A 17,383-nucleotide genomic window follows, 5' to 3' on the forward strand; every position below is an offset into this window, starting at 1 on the left:
AATAAGAACAATTCAGTTCAGTAACTGGGAAAATCAGTTTTATATTTTTAAAAATATGATTAGTAGAATTTAAGCTATTTATATTGATCTGCAAAATTAGGTTTTTTTTAATTTACTGCAATATAAAGATGCAAATTTTATGAAGGTGCAATAGTGAGCTCTCCAGTGACCCAGTGATTTTATTTGCTGAGTAACTAACCTGTATGGACCAGAAAGTTCCCAAGTTCATACTTTAGTCTGTGCTGAGTTAGCTAACCTCATCCTAGGTAGTGGCAAGCGTGCTATAATTGGCTTTAAAGATGGTAAAGTGATTGGGCTCCCCTCGCCAGCTCACTATCAAACAACCCCTACTGGCAGTATGCATTGATAACAAGGAAAAAAGATTTTGAGTTCAAATGAGAGGTCCCATTGGTTAACTATTCTGCCGTCATACACACATGAACAGTTGTCAGATAAGTGCAGGAGGATGACAAGTGGAATCGGGAACCAGCAGGGGAAGCAATGCCAGGAAGATAATAGTAACGGCAAAGAAGAAATGGAAATTGCTTTTTTAACTGTCATCACTTTTAGTATGAAATGCATCTCCCATACTAATGAATGATTTTATTTACAGAATATTGCACAAATTTAAATGATAATTGCTAGCACAGCTGGATGTATGTGATAATTAAAGCCGTGCTGTGTGATATACTTATGCAAAAGAGTTGAGAAAGATGTTTGCATGTTTCCTATTGCATGGAAAATGTCATTGCAGCATCCCATGTACTTTTATGAACTGGCTACCACCTGTTATTTTATGTCACGTCTGCATTCAAAGCACTTTTGGGTATTCGCCTCCATTTCTGGGCATTGTGGCTGGTAGAGTTTACTAAACAGTTGAGATGCTAAGAGGGGGAAAAAAATGGATTTGTGCCATCTGCAGGAAAATTATAGGAAAGCAATTCCCACATCCTGCCAAAGACATAGAAATTACAAAGCATCCAAATTTTAGGGGGTGAGATAAATTGTACAGTCAGGAAGAAACGGTAAGTAAATGGTGTTGAGATGGTTTGGGAGCAGAATGTGTAAAGATGCAGAAAGGTGCCAAAATCAAAAGGAGCTCCGATGGATATTGATAATCCAATCTTGAAATATCGATCTTTTGTACTGTTTCTTCTTATATTTGCACCTGTAAAACTGTCCAATTTGTCAGCATAATGGGGCCAATGTTTGAATTTGTGATCATGGTCAGTTTAATGTGATGAATGCTGTGATTTGCGGTGAGAAATCATATGATTTGGAATTGCGGAAATAACTTTTATAAACACAGATTTTTTTGTTTTATTATCAGCACTGTGAATCTTTGTGTAAAGTGTTCCAGCAGGAGAAATATACTTGAGTGTCGCTGAAAAAAAGCCATCTTGCACTCATCAAGACAATCACAAGCATACCAATGTCAGGGGAAGCAAAAGTCCACTTGCCAGCCAGTCAGCGCTCTCTTCTCATACAGTATAAAGTTGTTGCTCCCCCTGGCATTGGTATTCTTGCGATTGCCCTGATGAGTGCAAGATGAAAAGCTTCGACAAAATTTCTTCTTTAAGCAATACTCAAGTTCAGTACTAACAAACGACTGTTAGGAATATATTTATTTAGTGTAACACTTGGCAGAATTCCATTTTGCTTTCCTGTCTATGTTCGTGATGTCTATATGGGAACACTTTACTTCCTTCAGGCATGTTACAAATAACCAAGCAAGATGTTTACCATCTAGTGTTTCAACGGGGTGAAGCCTTTTACTCCTTTTCCATGATTTGATAACTGCTTGTGAAGTGATAGTAGAAACCTAAAATTAGAAGTGTAAGTAATTATATCTGTTGTTTGTAAGGCATTCTATTTATTTCATGTTCCTGCACGAGCAATTATATTTTAAAAGTTATTTCCTAATGAAAAAGAAATAAAAACCTTGTAAATCCTCTTGTCCCCATAACAGTCCCATTGAATTCTGATTAATTATCCTGGGATGTGACAAATCAAATATTCAAATTCTGAGATTACATCAAGCTTCTGGGTTTGTAAACCTAATAATTTGTGTGCGTATCATTAACAATCTTTAGAAGTGCCACTTGATAAGCACAACAGTGAATATGTGATATCGGAGATGTACAGTTACAAAAAATCTGAATTGTGACTGAAGCCTGTGCCAGCTACATGGTTGCTGTTATCAGAAAGTACACAATGATATAAACTACCTTAGGTATAAAGCTAATAAAAGTTTGATAGTTTCCAGTTTTTTTTAGGTTGGGAAACTCTTTGCAGCTGCTCCTCCCCTGGCAAAGTAATGCCAGCAGAGCAACCCTGAATAATTTTCTGCCTTTGTTTCTAACTCTGGAATATCGCACTGACTTTGATATTTCTTGGCCTTCGCTGTAATTTTTCTAAATTCACTCACTGGATGTGGGCATCGCTGGCTGGGCCAGCATTTATTACCCATCCCTAATTGTCCCTTGAGAAGGTGGTGGTGAGCTGCTTTCTTGAACCGCCGTAGTCCATGTGGTGTAAGTACACCCACAGTGCTATAAGGGAGGGAGTTCCAGGATTTTGGCCCAGCGACAGTGAAGAAATGGCGATATATTTCCAAATCAGGATGGTGAGTGGCTTGGAGGGGAGCTTCCTGGTGGCGGTGTTCCCATGTGCCTACTACCCTTGCCCTTCTAGCTGGTAGTGGTTGTGGGCTTGGAAGTTGCTGCCTAAGGAACCTTGGTGAGTTCCTGCAGTGCACCTTGTAGATGGCACAGACTGCTGCCACTGTGCGTCAGTGGTGGAGGGAGTGAATGTTTGTGAATGGGTGAATCATTTGGAGTTTAAACTCTGCATCCGGCATTGCATATGATGAATTTGCCATGGCCCTCTTCCAGCTGCTTTGTAAGACTCTTGGTGCCACTTGATTTATACTGACACTTATGGCATTGTTGTTCCTTATCCAGGTGTACTGGCATGGAAGGGGGATGGGGAACTACCTGCAATACATTGGTCCACTTGTTTATGAAATGACACCAGTATTTACTGTATAGATTGTGTAATGTGCCTTGCACATAGGAATAGCAAAAGAGACGGTTGCAATTATCAGTGATCTTATAAAAATTGACAATTTGATATTCAGAAATAACCTTGTTAAATCTCGATTACTTGTCAACCAGTGTAGTTCAAAACATATTTCAAGCACAGTATAAATACTTGTTTAAAGTTACCAGAATATAGGGAATTGTTTAATAAAGAATAAACTCTGTTTTGCTGTAGAAAATCTGCAATTTTTAGAAAAATATGGAGAGTTTCCCTCTTGACAGTTGTGCCAACAATGAACATTAGAATTAATGAGGGACTCAGGTCTTCACCCAAAACAATTCTAAGCTGACCACTAGGAGGTGTAAGGGAGCACTCTGAGCAATGCTGTCCCTCTGGTCTTCATTTGTCATTTGGCCTGGGGATTTGAACAATTCAAGAATTGAATCTGCACTACCCTGCTGAACCATAAAACACATTCTGCCGCGTCCCCCACCAGGGAAAATTTGGAGTAATCCTGACATAGTTATCCTTGCCAGCCTGCTCCTTTAAACTATCTCTTCATTTATGAAACTTCCTTTCCAAGACCTCCATTCTGTTCATTTCTATGCCTTGGTTTCGGATTGAGTGTTCCTTTTTCCACCCTGAAATTTTTTGTGGATGCTCCATAACGTCCCTTGCTAGCACCATGGGACAACACACAATTATGGTAATAAAAGCAAAACTGCAGATGCTGGAAATCTCAAATAAAAACAGAAAATGCTGAAAAAAACTCAGCCGGTCTGGCAGCATCTGTGGAGAGAAACAGAGTTAACATTTTGAGTCCAATATGACTCTTCTTTGGAACTTTGGAAAACGTTAAGTCTGTTTCTCTCTCCAAAGTTTCTCTCTCTCTCGCCAGACCAACTGAGTTTTTCCAGCACTTTCTGTTTTTATTACACAATTACGATACTCACTCACAGCTACAAAAGCATTTCTATCCTTTCAACTATTCCCTTATTATTACTGTGTTTCCAAGTTATATTTCCCCCTCTCTACTGTCATGGTTAACTTCCTCTGAGTTATCATTGTCAAAGGTATTCAATAACAAAAGACTGCTTGTCGGTTGAACACTCTTAGGATCCCCCTCCTGCCTCTTGTCTCATTGTCCTATCCAGTGGATAGTCATCAACTTCTCAATCCATCCATGGGCCAGTCAAAACCTGGAATATGCTTTCCAGTAATACTGCAGCCTCCCATAGGTGGCCTAGTATTTACGTTCAGAAAACCTGAAGTTCTAACACAAGAAGTCAGAGACAGTTTCCCCACACATGGCCAGTCCAGATGTATAAAGTGTTCAAGATCTTCCTCATCATGCGAGCTTCAACTGTGCCTTCCCTGCCATGTTCAACATTTTCTTTAAAAAATTAATAAAATCAAGCCCTACAAATTAGTGATTCAACACCTCTATACAGCAGTAGTCTGCACTCCTATTCAAATTTCACATTCTCTTACTGCCCAGTAATTAGTTCTTGCTCAAGACTCATTATTTTCTTTCTAAATCATTTAGGTGTATTTTGATATCTAATTGTTTTGATTATGTCACTTTCTTGTAGCACACCTTGACCTAGCTGTCATTCTGTAGTTCCTGTTTTTACTGATGAAATGCAATACTCTAATGGAGTAGCAGCTTATAGATAACAATTGCTCTAATCAGCAGACCAGCATTTCTAATTAAAATAATGCCAAAAATAAAGAAATAGCTTTGTTACATGATAAGTATTGACATCCCAACAGGAAAATCTTATCTAATCCCTTCTTGAAGTACAGAGTAGTTTGAAAGTTGATGCTTTAGAATCTCTTAGCCCGAGATGGTCTTCATATGTCGACAGTGATTTTCAGCCTTTGCTCCTTAGTGAGTAAATGTAAATTTTCTTCCTGTTTTCTTCAGCATCGTAAGACCCACACGACACTACACAGTCTTCCTTTCTGAGGATTCCTCTGATGATGAACTTCACCATGAAGAGGACTCTATATCTGCCTTCTCTGAAAGCTTTCTCTTCACTCCTTTTGAATGGTCTACTGCCTCTTTCATTTATATTCTTTTGATTGAGAAACTTAAGTGTGCCTTGTTTATGAGTAAATGTGTGTGGTTTCTACAGTATATAACTGGTTTAATACTTGGCTATCTAGATTTGAGAAAAAATAGCTTGTCAATCATAAACTACTGCATTCCCTTGGTAGGTTTTGCAAAACCGAAATCTTTTGCTACTATTCAATATATTTACTTAGAGAATTATGTAGCAGCTATTCCTATTGATCATACAGTAACAGATTTATAGACTGCAGATATTTTAATCATGTAACTGTGGAAACCAAAGTACAATGCTACTGATCTAACATTTGTAAGCCAAGAATTTGCCAATGATTATTTCATGACAATTGAACGATGGTATTGATGTGTTTGTCTATAATCTAGTAAGCATTTACTCAATAGATCACACTTTCCAGCATTATAGATCTCTCTCTTGAACTATCAAAAAGAAACCTTGAATTATCGAAGAATGATAAGAGCATAATTTAAAGCTGTGCTGCTGTTATATTTTCTGTTAGCTTGAGAGTTGAATTTCTCTTCCGGTTTCTTTTCTTACTGTCTAAAACACTACAAGTAAATAATATTTTAAAGGCCCTTATTTTGTCAGTCTAAAATCTGCCACAAGGCAATGCACCATTGTGGCTGCTCCAGGCATAAACTATCTGCTTGATTGGCAACTTTTGGGTTCACTGTTGGCTGGGAATTCTGACCAATGCTGAATTTTTTATTTGTAATTTTATACCAGCATTGGCATCAAGGACTAGGATAGATTTCTGTTGAAGGAGAATCGTTATCTGTGTGTTTCGATCACAAAACAGTGCTAGAATGATTGAAGTGACCTGTATTGTTTTGACTAAAAATCTAAACTCTGCATTCTGGTGAAAGCACTACCAGTTATAATTAATGTGATAGCCCAGTAGGTGGCACTTTTGTGAGATTTCCATCTTGGTGGTAACTATGGCTTAATAATGAACCTTGTTCAGTTTTGGAAACAGACCAAAACACCACAAAAATCATCTGAATCTCTATATTTATAGCATTAGATTGGATTATTTTGTCTTATTTATGCACAATACTTTTCTAAACAACTGCTGTGACATATTGAGCGTTGCATTTCTCTAAATAATGACAATTTTAACACATTACAATTTAGTGAAGAGTTGGGGAATGAGGACTTTATTCCATGAGACAATTCACTTGTGAGGTCTTCCTCCTGAAGGTAATAAGCTCCATGTAATACTGTTCCCATTTGGGTATTCTCTGCAGGCCATTAATTTGTAATTTTGTTTTAAATTGCTTTTGATTTACCTTTCACGGTGAGTTGTAACTGTAAGTATGGAGAGTATTTAATGATCAGAAGGTCCTTTGAACTGTCTTTCATTTCTCTCTAGTAAAATTTGGCAATCCCTTTAGCAGGATTGAGGAATTAATTTAATACCTTTTAAGTCTAAGATAGAAGGTATTGCAGCAATGATTCACTAGGGCAGGTAATATGATTAGGGCTTACCCAATGTGTGAGAATGTAATAGTTTGATTCAGGAACTGCACGATCTCTTTTTAGAAATGATCTGTGCTGCTGAAGTAGCTAAGTCTGTCAATTGCAATATCATTGTCCTTGATTGTAGATCAGAGTTTATTTCCACCAAAAAACTGGCTCCTGGTCAGACATAGTGTACTTCTTCTGAGGGTAAATTAACTGAGCAAAATCATCAGGGCTGAAAACAGACCTTTAAAAGCCTTTAAGCAATACTTAATGGATTATCAAAATTTAAGAATAATTTTAGAAACCGTTTTATTTTTAACAATGTAACTTGAAAAATCAACATGGTTTATCAAGTCAGACTATTCATTTCTCTTGTTGTAAGTCAAACAATTGGCATAATGGACGAGGTTGCGCTGGAAAGTAATACTGGACTAAAATTACAAAGAAATAGGAGCAGGAGCAGAGCATAAGGCCCAGTCGAGCCTGCTCCACTATTTAATATGATCGTGACTGATCTTGGGCTGGACAATCTCACCTACTAACTTAGACTCTGGCCGTAGCACAACGTATAACATTGAAAACTGATATGTTGGCACAAAACCTGGAATCAATATTTATCATGACAGCTAGGACAATAAAGTAACTGTGCTTTGTTTTCGTGGTAATGTGCCTCGACTTTGCATTTTACAGGTTTTTAATAATGGTAAACATGAAATGGTTTAACTAGGTGTTCTTCGTTTTTTTTTAGATACAATCCTAATTTTGTCCCCTCTTTCGCCAAATTAACAGGCCTCAGCCCTATAAAACTTTAAAGGAATCCGACATAATTGATGGCGAAGTTTTGAGCACAGAGAAAAGGCATGGGTCAACTATCTTTCCCAGCCTCTCAGTGCCGGGTAGGAATATGGATGTGAATTTATTGGATGACATTTTCAGCAGTATAAAGGTAACCTCAAAGCACCAGCCCCTCAGCCAAGCCAAAAGTATGGAAGATCTGAGAACCCCTAAAGAGGAAGAAATAGAAAACCCGTTCGGACACCAGGTTTGTGCAAATAATCTTGTACTGTTCACATATTTTTTGATCAACTCATCATAACTACATTCTTGGTGCATTTTTCTGGTGATGGTGAAGTACATTCCAGAGGACAAGAAAGGGCAAGCACTGGTAAAGTGGGGGAAAAAAAATAGTAGTAGAGCCGAGGCCCATTTGTGCAGGTCCAGGACCAACATTGAAACAAGACGAGTTACATTTAGAAGCGATGATCAGATTCTTGAGCTTTAAAAGCCTGTAAAATTGTAGAAGAAAAGAACGATTGAGTGATTAAAGGAGTTCTCTGGTTCTTTGGTCCTGACGCAGAATGAGCAGAATTTAATGCACCCGCCCCCCCCATGGCTGGTTTGGTGCCAGTTGTGGCATTTAATCAGTCAGGAGGGTGGTAGTTGGGGACCCCCACCCCACTCCGATTTAAGCTCATGGCAGAGAAGCCTGTGGACAGCCTCCCCATCCCCGCCGCCAATTGAGACCCTTAGTGGACAATCAATGCCCAAGTAAGGGCCTTGTTCCACTTCCACTGCCATTAACCCAGTGGCAAGGCAGGGTACTTCCCATGTGGCGAGCACCACAAGCAAACCCACGTGGAGTTGCTTGCAGGGTCCCAGGGATGGGGGGAGGGAATGTTTTCTTGTTCAAAGGCACCCGACAGCATTGGGAAGAGGTGGGGGGGGGGTTGGGCGGCTGAGAACCACTCCCCTGCTCTTGCTGCTGACCTCCCCCAACACCATCACAGAGTCGCCAATTCTTAAGAAACAAAATAGGGAACACTTCAACCATGGGATGCAGGGAGGTGATGAGAGCTGGGGGGCGGGGGGGGTGGTTGGGGGTGGGGGTGGGGGGGGGCGGGGGGGGGTGGGATTAGTGTTGGGAAGGTGGGAGGATTAGATTGGGCGGGGAAGGAGGGGGTCTCACCTCTCTGAGAGAAAGTACAAACATGCCCAGTGCACTTGCGCAAATGGGGAAAAAAATGTAAAGGCAGGGGCACAATAATTAGTCCCCGCACACACACACTCACTCACGCGCGCGTGCACACACACATACGCGCACACACTCTCTCCTCTCTCCTCTCTTGGTAATTACAGAATCACAGATTGGACACATCATTGGTGTCGTGTCTGTGCTGGGTCTTCGAAGAAACAACTTACCTAGCGCCACTCCCTGGCATTCTCCCTGTAGCCCCGTACATTCATTCTTTTCAGATAATAATCCAATTTTGTCCCCTCTCCCCAACACAGCATAATTAGACCCCTCTCCGCCACACAGACACAGCAATTACCACCTCTCTCTCTACCCCTGCACCGAGCAATTAACCCCCTCTGCCCCACACATGGTAATTAGCCCCCTCTGCCCCACACATGGTAATTAACCCCCTCTGCCCCACACATGGTAATTAACCCCCTCTGCCCCACACATAGTAATTAGCCCCCTCTTTCCCACATGCAACAGACAGGAGCAAGCAGACAAATTTTGAAGCAGCCACATTACCTTTTGGCATTAATTTGGTGAGGGCAAGGCTGTTGCAGTGTCACAAGTGGCAAACTTGAGAATTGCGGAGGGGGTGGTGAGGCTGAAAAATATTCCAGGTAGCTGGTGTTTCCAGATTTCAGAGCTCTGGCCTGTCGACGTTACAGAATATGGGCCAAATGGCGTCCTGGGGAGATTTTGTACAGGAGGTTAAAAATATGGGACAGTCCCATGCAGTATGGGGTGGTTGGTCATTCTGCCTGAGGGCGAAGATCCAGCGCCGATCGTAGGCCTCAGGTGGGGGTCATACTGGCAGCGGCCATTGTTTCCCCGGTTGCGCTGCCATTCAGTAGAGCTGCTGGCTTCTGATTGGCTGGCAGTTCTGTGTGTGGGGCATTCTCCCGTCGTGGCCCTTGACCCCTGTAGAGTCAGGTTCTTGATTGGCACTTAATTCGGCAGGCCTTCCTGAAAGAGGCCACACAGGTCTCTCATTGGCTCTCCAGCCAAGCGGGCAAGACTCTCGTCACCTCCATTAAGTACTGCCCAATTAGTCAGAAAAGGACCCAGAGTGATGTGTCTTACTTTTAACACAATGAAAATGCAGAAATAAAGGAGGGCATATAAGACAGTATACTTGGAGTTTTGAATAACCAAGAGTGAATGTCCTAAGGAGTGATAGCTTTACTAGCATCAGTAACCTGGAGAGGGATTGAAGGTTGAAGCTAAAAGATAGCTTGTTTTAGAGCTGAGAAACTTACTTGTACCTTGCCCAGCATTGACGAGCTCCATGTAAGTTCTCGAGTAATGGCTCTGCTTTCTAACTGATGAACTTGCTGCTGCCTTTAACCGAAAAACGCTGCCCTTGCGTTTCTGTGGGCTGGTGGAGATCCTCCAGATCCCACTGACCAGCAGCTCCTCCTCAACCAAGGTACACATAATTTCTTTTTAAAGTCCATTCCGTCATTTAGTTTCAAGTAGCTGGATGGTGAAGAGGTAATCTAGGAAAGACCTTTGTAAATAAGATCTACCTGCTAACATGTAATTGCTTTTTCCCAGCAATGCTGGAAATGAACAGGTAAAATTTATTCATGGTGTCCATGGCCTGAATTTTTCGGATGGTGAGGTCTCGCTTCACACCATCCCAAGAGTTCCTGCCAACTCTGAGTGGCCAGCAGCCATTTCACGCTCGAACGAGCATTGAGCGACTGCAAGCGGGACTTCAGCCCCTCATTCAGGAGGAAGCCCCGCCTTAGAGAGCTGCCGGCCAATCTAACTGGTTGGCAGCTGTCCAGCCCCTTCAGCGACAGGGCTGCAGTGGACAGAAGGAGAAATGCAGGAGGACGAACGGAGTCAAAAGTGCGGGCACCAGAGGCCCAGGTAAGTTTGAGGGGTTCCAGGGCAGGGAGGGTAGGTAAGGCCTGGGGTGGCACACGGGCTGATTGGGGTCTCAAGCGAGAGTTGGTGGCGGCGAGGGGGCTGTTCAGAGGCCACCGGACATTAAGGGGGCATGCGCATTTTCTGAAAGGGGCTTCTGATGGAGATATTTGCCTTTCAAAGCCCTTGTTCTATTAAATTATAACAATACACTATTACAATTTAATAATATATGTTTATTACTTTGTCGTTGTGTGTGTCTTTGCAGTGGAAAGTAATGATGTCAGCTGAAAAGAGCAAGACCAAGTCAGTAGGACTGCATCATACTCTGCCTCATACAAAACTTCGGAGCATGGGTCAAGATGACATGGCTCTTAATATTAAGTCTATCAATGGGTCATCACCTGGCAGCATTCACTTTGGAAGCTTCTTCACTGAGATTGGTGCAGAGGCTTTGAACAGGGATGGTTCGCTGCCTACTTCAGATATAATTGCAAGTGGGCAAGGCAGCATCACAATTCCAAGGCCTCACGGTAGGAAATCTACAGAAAAGGGAATAGTGCTTCCACCTCCAGTAGCTGTTAGTCGAGGAGTCAAACAGCAGGTATTTCCTGGAGTTAATCAAGTATCAGCAGTATTACAGGATAGCTCCAAACAAGATACAACTGTGTCCAGCACTGGCTCAGTTTCAGAAATGTTACAAGAATCAACTGGAACTGAAAAGAAACCCCAAGCACCAGACTTAAGACAATCATTGAATTCATCTCCTCAGCCTCTGTTAAGCTCACGTGCTGTTGACATCCTGAAACCTATTAAAGTCAGTGTGGAAATGGATAGCAGAAATGATCTTTTAAGTCTTCTGGATCCGCTAAGTGCCGCTTCTAGTCTTGACAGGAGCCAATCTCCAGTTTCCAAATGTTCATTAGCGCCTGCACCATCCTTGTCTTCAACTCCTGCTCCTACTGGTTTTGTTGCACGAGGAACTGACCTTGGAATAAGTACTCCGCCAGCCTCCTTACAATTCAGCCAAACGCTAGGATACTCAACTCCTAGCCCAGCACCAATAGCTCAGTTTCCACAGCCACCGTCCTATCCGTTTTCTCAAACAATGCCAGCAGCTCTTCAGTTTCCTCCTACACAGCCCTCCGCAAGTCATTTTGCTCCACCTGCAGCGTCTGCTTTTGTTTCCAGCTTTTTGCCTTCAAATTCAGGTTTCTTCCAACCCCAAATGCCTCATAGGAACTATTCAGCACCTTCCCTTCACCACTTATATAGTCAGCCTCTGGCTATCCCTCAGTCCGGTACTTTTATTCAGAAAAGTGCAATCTCAGCAAGCCTAGGTGGTATTAGCTACCCAAAAACAGCAGGAAAAGCAGGTACAACTGTGGCTGAATCCAGTGCAGAGGCCGGTGGTGCTACAAAAAATTTGACTGAGCCACCATTAGTCCCACCAAAGCCTTCCAAAGGTCTTGAAAGAATATTACCATCTAACCCTGGAGAGGCTCAAGATCCATTTGCAGATTTGCTTAATGCAACTAAGAAGGAACCAGCACCATCACAAAGTAGAGTGGACCAGCTCAGGAGGAAATGGGAGACCTTTGAATAAAAGCAGAAATCAAAATGTTTGAATAATAGAGTGACAGTAGAACCTCTCTATACTGCTGCCTTTGGGTGCTACATGAAAATGTATTTGATAGCAAGGGGTGCATTATACAAGAGCTGGTTTTTTCTGGTTTCTCTAATGGCCGAAGAACCATAAAAAATGCATATTATATCCAAGAATGTTATAGTGAGGAGCTACTACGCTATATTTAAAACCTACAACAAGCCATTTACCATGGCTTGCATGTGGTCTGTTCTGTTTGGTGATTAATTGTGACTTTTGCTGTTATTTTCCTGTGAAGAGACACTCCAGAAAAATTGCTGAAACTTGGATTGAGGTTGCCTTGTTTTCTTGATTTCTGATTTTTTCTTTTTGTAAACTCAAATGACGTCATTGATGTGTAAGTCACTGATATTAATGTACTGATATTGCAATCACCATTTCTCAGCATTGAAGCTAAACTTTTGCATTACACTATGGTCATTAGGTACCACACCTTATAGCTACCAACATAGGTATCACTTTTGCTACATCTTTCAATTGTAGTGCTTTTGATTCTGTAATATTTTGATAATTATACAGGATGTCATACAATGAATGCTATATTTATCTACATTTTATCAAGCATTCTGTGTTTCCCTACATAAAGTAAAAACAATGCCTCCTGAGCATAAACTTTTTTTTGAAAATGTTAATTACGATAAAGTATTGTGGAATTAATGTAAATACGTGTGGATGAAACCAAAAAGGAAGCAAGGTAATGCCATATACAGCTATATCCTGCATTTCTCTTACAGCTCAGTGTTGCTGCTGTAATTCAGTCTTGTTAGTAAAGTATTTACACTGGCTTTGCTGTGAGACAGATGCTGTGTCTATTGATTGTGCCTAGGCTAATGGATAATTAGATTTGTTTAAAAAAAATCCACAGCTCTATGTCTAATGTACAGCTACTACTAGTGTTATTATTAATGAGCAACTTTGACCGAGTATTATAATTGTAGACATAATATGCCTTGCAGTCCAAATGGAGCAAAGCTCTTGCAGCCATTCTATAACTGGAAATAAACGATGCAAGCGTGTTCTTACCACTAGCTGTTCAAACAAAAGTACCAATGCACTGGGCAAGAGGAAATCGGAGTCTTGTGCTGATTCAGGAGGTAATCTTCAAATTATTAGGCACATAAATTAGATTCTTTATCTCTTAAAAGCCTTTTAACTCATGGAGACTACTAATTTCCACTTCTTGATTTGCATCGACATGACAGTTCTCTTTTGGCTTTTTCCAAACAAGTTTGGTGATGATCAGAGGAAAATAGTGACCTTGAACTTCCTCAGACCCTTATAAAAACTTATGCTCTATCATTGATTTGACCAGATTTTAACCCTTTTCAGTCTACTATAGTTAAGTATTACTTTGGTTACATTATGCCAAACATTAAAGTTGCCTGAAAGGAAATCTGAAAGAATAATCTATTTTTGGGAATCTCTGTTAATCCCTGTACCTAATTAGCATTCAAATTAAGACACTTTTGTTACATTTTGAGAAGGGAAACCTTGTTATTGCACCTGACATTGCTTTTTTAATGTATTTTTCTTCTGCTCAATGCTAATGAATTTGGAAGGACTCATTCAGCTGGCATTCAAAAATTTTGTCTGACATCATTCTAATTTTCTTGGATGGTGCAGTTAGGTGAAAAGGGATTAAAAGGCTAAATTTGCAATTTAAAAGCTAAGTATTTCAAATCAGATTTTCCTTTGTTTCACATTTGTATATTTTCAGTAAGTTGCAGAAACAATGCAATGTTGATGAGAAATATTGCATCTCTTAGGTCTGCAGCCTACTCTAGGTCAACCTGTTATCTCCAATAATAAATCCAAGCTGAGCTAAGTTTATAAGTCATTGGTAAGGGAGACTTTTCTCAGTTGTAGTAAACTTTATTTATATTCTTGCAAGTGGATGCAATCACAAGTTACACAAGTATCAGTTCTTAGATTTGATAATAGTGACAATTTCAGTATTTATAAATGGTATATTTATGTATTACAAATGAGCACCCTCTATGCTTTATCCTTTCCCCCAATTTGACCTCGTTAGTTGATAATTTAAAGTTTCAGATATTGAGTCATTTTTCACTTTTCCTCAGTAAGACTAGGTAGGACTGCTGGTACTGTTCCACTGCCACTTGTACATCCGTTCCAACAGAATACAATTGTCTTCAATTGTAGACAGTTCCGTTAAACTTTAGAATTTATTTTTCCCCTAGCTATTTTCCAATTAATGGCCTTCCTGTACCCAAAAGGGTGAGGTGACTAAATCACATAACTCCAGCCTTGCCATGCAAGAGATATCCACTAGGTGTGTAAAAGTAACATGGTGACTCTCATTTATGCACATGCACACACACCCTTGCCCATGCACGGTTTCCTCAGTTAAAAACTTAGCGAGTGTCATTACATTTCATTACACAATCTCTACCCCAAACCGGTTCCAATCATTTATAGGGTAAGGGTCAAAGTAGGATTGTGGTCACTGCCAGAACATGAAACAGGCAGCATAAAATAAAGGCATTTAAACAATTACATGGTCAGTATATAAAGTACATTGGTCTTTCCGATATAACTTCATATTCTGATTTATTGAGATTTTCCTTTTTAATTGGTTGTCAAGCCCAAGCAATATCCAACTTTTAACATTTTTTCATTTTTATATTCTTTTTCACCAGGTATTTTCACACACACTGCTCAAGAAGCTTGAAGCACTAATTGATCATTCTTGTAATCAATGGCTGCTAGTAACACAAACAGCCAAACCTTCATTTTAATTTAATTACAGAAGTTGCAATTGGGATTTTTGGTAGCTTTAAACATTAATAATTTTTGTGAAGTTGGTAGAATGCCCAAATATTAAAGCTAGAAATTATGACACAAAGTCACTCTAAGACAAACATGTAGTTAACTGCCCAGTGTTTTGCTGTTAGTGTTTTACATTGCATATTTTGCACTGGAACATTGGTATGTGATGATAAAAATGGGAGTAGCTTTGTTGGCATGGATACTCTGAAATTGTACAAAGAGTTTGCCTTCTTGGCCAAAATTGTTTCCTGTACATTATCAGCACACAAAATAGCGATAAAAATGTATTCCGTTTTAGGTTTAAGAACTAGCTATTGTGGCCATAATAAAACTTTCATGGTTCGTGAAACCACAAAAGGTTAAGGTGCTACAGTTCAGTACAGTTTGCACATTTATATACAGATTATTGTTTCTTTCTATCCACACTTAATGTAGATACATATTAAAGCAAGGAGTCAGTGTGAAAAGCTCTCTTCTCAAATTAAACTTTATAGAAGCTTCCAGATAAATAATTGATCTTAAGGAACTTCTATACATGCTATAAAATCTGAGGTACTTACAAAGGTTAGATTGCTGTAACAAGGCAGAATTTAAATGTTTCAAATAGACTTTACATTCTAAATAATTTAAAATTTACTTTTGGGAAATCCAGCTTAATGGGTAATTCAATGTTATTGCAGTCACATTTGTTAGTTATCACATAAGCTGTGGTACAGGCACTTCCTGAGGGTTAGGATTCCTTATTAACTCGTGCCTCAAACATTTGTGGAATGTACAATGCTGTGATAGTCTGAAACTGAGATTATACACAAACTAATGTCTGTGTTAGTGAACCTGTTACATTTACCCTAAATTTTTGCAGTAATCCTTACTGATAGCAGCAAACCCCTGGCGTTGTACAATATGATGTTGGAGGCCCTAGCTTGTTTTGGGATTCTTGTCAAAGCTTATACATTGCTTTAGTAACTTGGCCAAATAAGTTGCTGCTAAATAGTTATACCAAGTTTCTGGAGATATTGTAAAGAATATCTCTGTTACAGCAGTGCTTGTCAGGTATGCAGTTTTGTTCTATGCAGCTAATTCTATTTTAATATATTTGTCAGTAATACCGTGGATGCATTTTGTGAATTGAATTTGAAAGTGTGCAGTCAAAACATTCAGTTCTTCCCTGAAGGGTTTACTTAACATATTTAACAACAGCAAAGCAGATTTAATAAGTGACTGTGATAGTTTTTCCATTGAGTTTCAATCTAGACTGACTGCAGATATAAATATATCTACAGTGAATTTCCGCTGGCATTGGCATTAACCAATAGCTAATATGCGTTTATTTGTGACTGGAGTTATAGTACATCTAGTATTTGTAGCCAAGGCCTCAGTGACACTTTAATCTTAATAACTGCTATTAGCAGTGTTTCCTCAAGTATTATGGAGTGCCCATGGTTTTTATATTTAAGGATCTATTATTTTATCGTAGAAGCTTACTGACACTATAATTATCAGTTCAACATTTTTCAAAGATCCATTCAGGAACATAAAAATATGCCTGATGTTCGGTGTGATTCATTCATTCAAAAAAAAAGTGTAATTAAAGTTATTCCAAAAATGCAAAAGGCAGATTATTTAAGCATTTGTCAGGCTTCTATTCCCCCTGGGCTTCAAGAGTTCTTTATTCGTGGCTACTTTCCCAAAGTTGGTTGTATATACAGGTTTCTGCATTTTTCTGTCCAAAGACACTGTTTTGTTGATTTCTGAAGAGGATTGGAATCAAAGATATATAGATATTGGATCACTGCACGTTTTACTACTAGTAAAAATTGTATAGCACAGAAACAGCAGGGCTGAGATTCAGTGCAATATTATTTTTGTGTTCTGTTATTGGTTCTGACTCATACGACTGTGAACAAATGACTTTTGTAATTAAGATTGTGGAATGGAATTGTAAACTGACAGAGTGATGCCATGGGACTCGAAAGTAATAAAAGTAATGATTCTCCTGTGTAATCTCTCTCTGTTTTTCCTCCATTATTTATTAGAGGTCTATATTTTAGTTCCCCACAGCTGTACTTGTACAGAAAGTTTAATGACTCTCTTAATTGTTGTCAGTCTCATAAGATACTGTCACAAGAATCTTTTTATTTTTATATGGCAGTGTTCCAGGTTCACAAAAGCATTGGAAAATAACACTGGAGACATGTTGCTGTCCTGAGGTTCAGTTATTAAAACTCAGCTAAAAACCTAACATACAAAATTGAATAAATTACAAAGAGCCCTTTTCTGCAAAGTCAGCAAAAATGAACACCCAATTTACATGATGGGCTTTGAATAGTGTGCATTCTTGAATGCAGGACCATGCAGGAGAGAGGTCCTATTCTAATGGGACAAAGAGTCTGAACTGCAGTAAGAAAACCTCAGACTTTTAAAGTTGTGAATCTGCAG

General features: G+C 39.7%; 1 protein-coding gene across 8 annotated transcripts in view; it reads left to right on the forward strand.

The window, feature by feature from the left end:
- Positions 1 to 16,943, forward strand: part of LOC121281034 (DENN domain-containing protein 1A-like) — a 607,528-nt gene extending 590,585 nt beyond the window's left edge. For 5 of the 8 annotated variants that reach the window (XM_041193614.1, XM_041193616.1, XM_041193615.1 and 2 more), the window contains 3 exons: positions 4,970 to 5,095; positions 7,386 to 7,638; positions 10,757 to 16,943. In XM_041193614.1, the coding sequence (XP_041049548.1) occupies positions 4,970 to 5,095; positions 7,386 to 7,638; positions 10,757 to 12,094 (1,717 nt within the window). In that variant the 3' untranslated portion in view covers positions 12,095 to 16,943. The remainder of the gene's footprint in view (positions 1 to 4,969; positions 5,096 to 7,385; positions 7,639 to 10,756) is intronic. The other 3 variants (XM_041193619.1, XM_041193620.1, XM_041193621.1) reach the window with 1 other exon arrangement.
- The last annotated feature ends 440 nt before the right edge of the window (positions 16,944 to 17,383 follow it).

The sequence above is a fragment of the Carcharodon carcharias genome, chromosome 8, assembly GCF_017639515.1.
Source record: "Carcharodon carcharias isolate sCarCar2 chromosome 8, sCarCar2.pri, whole genome shotgun sequence".
In the NCBI taxonomy this organism is placed as follows: domain Eukaryota; kingdom Metazoa; phylum Chordata; class Chondrichthyes; order Lamniformes; family Lamnidae; genus Carcharodon; species Carcharodon carcharias.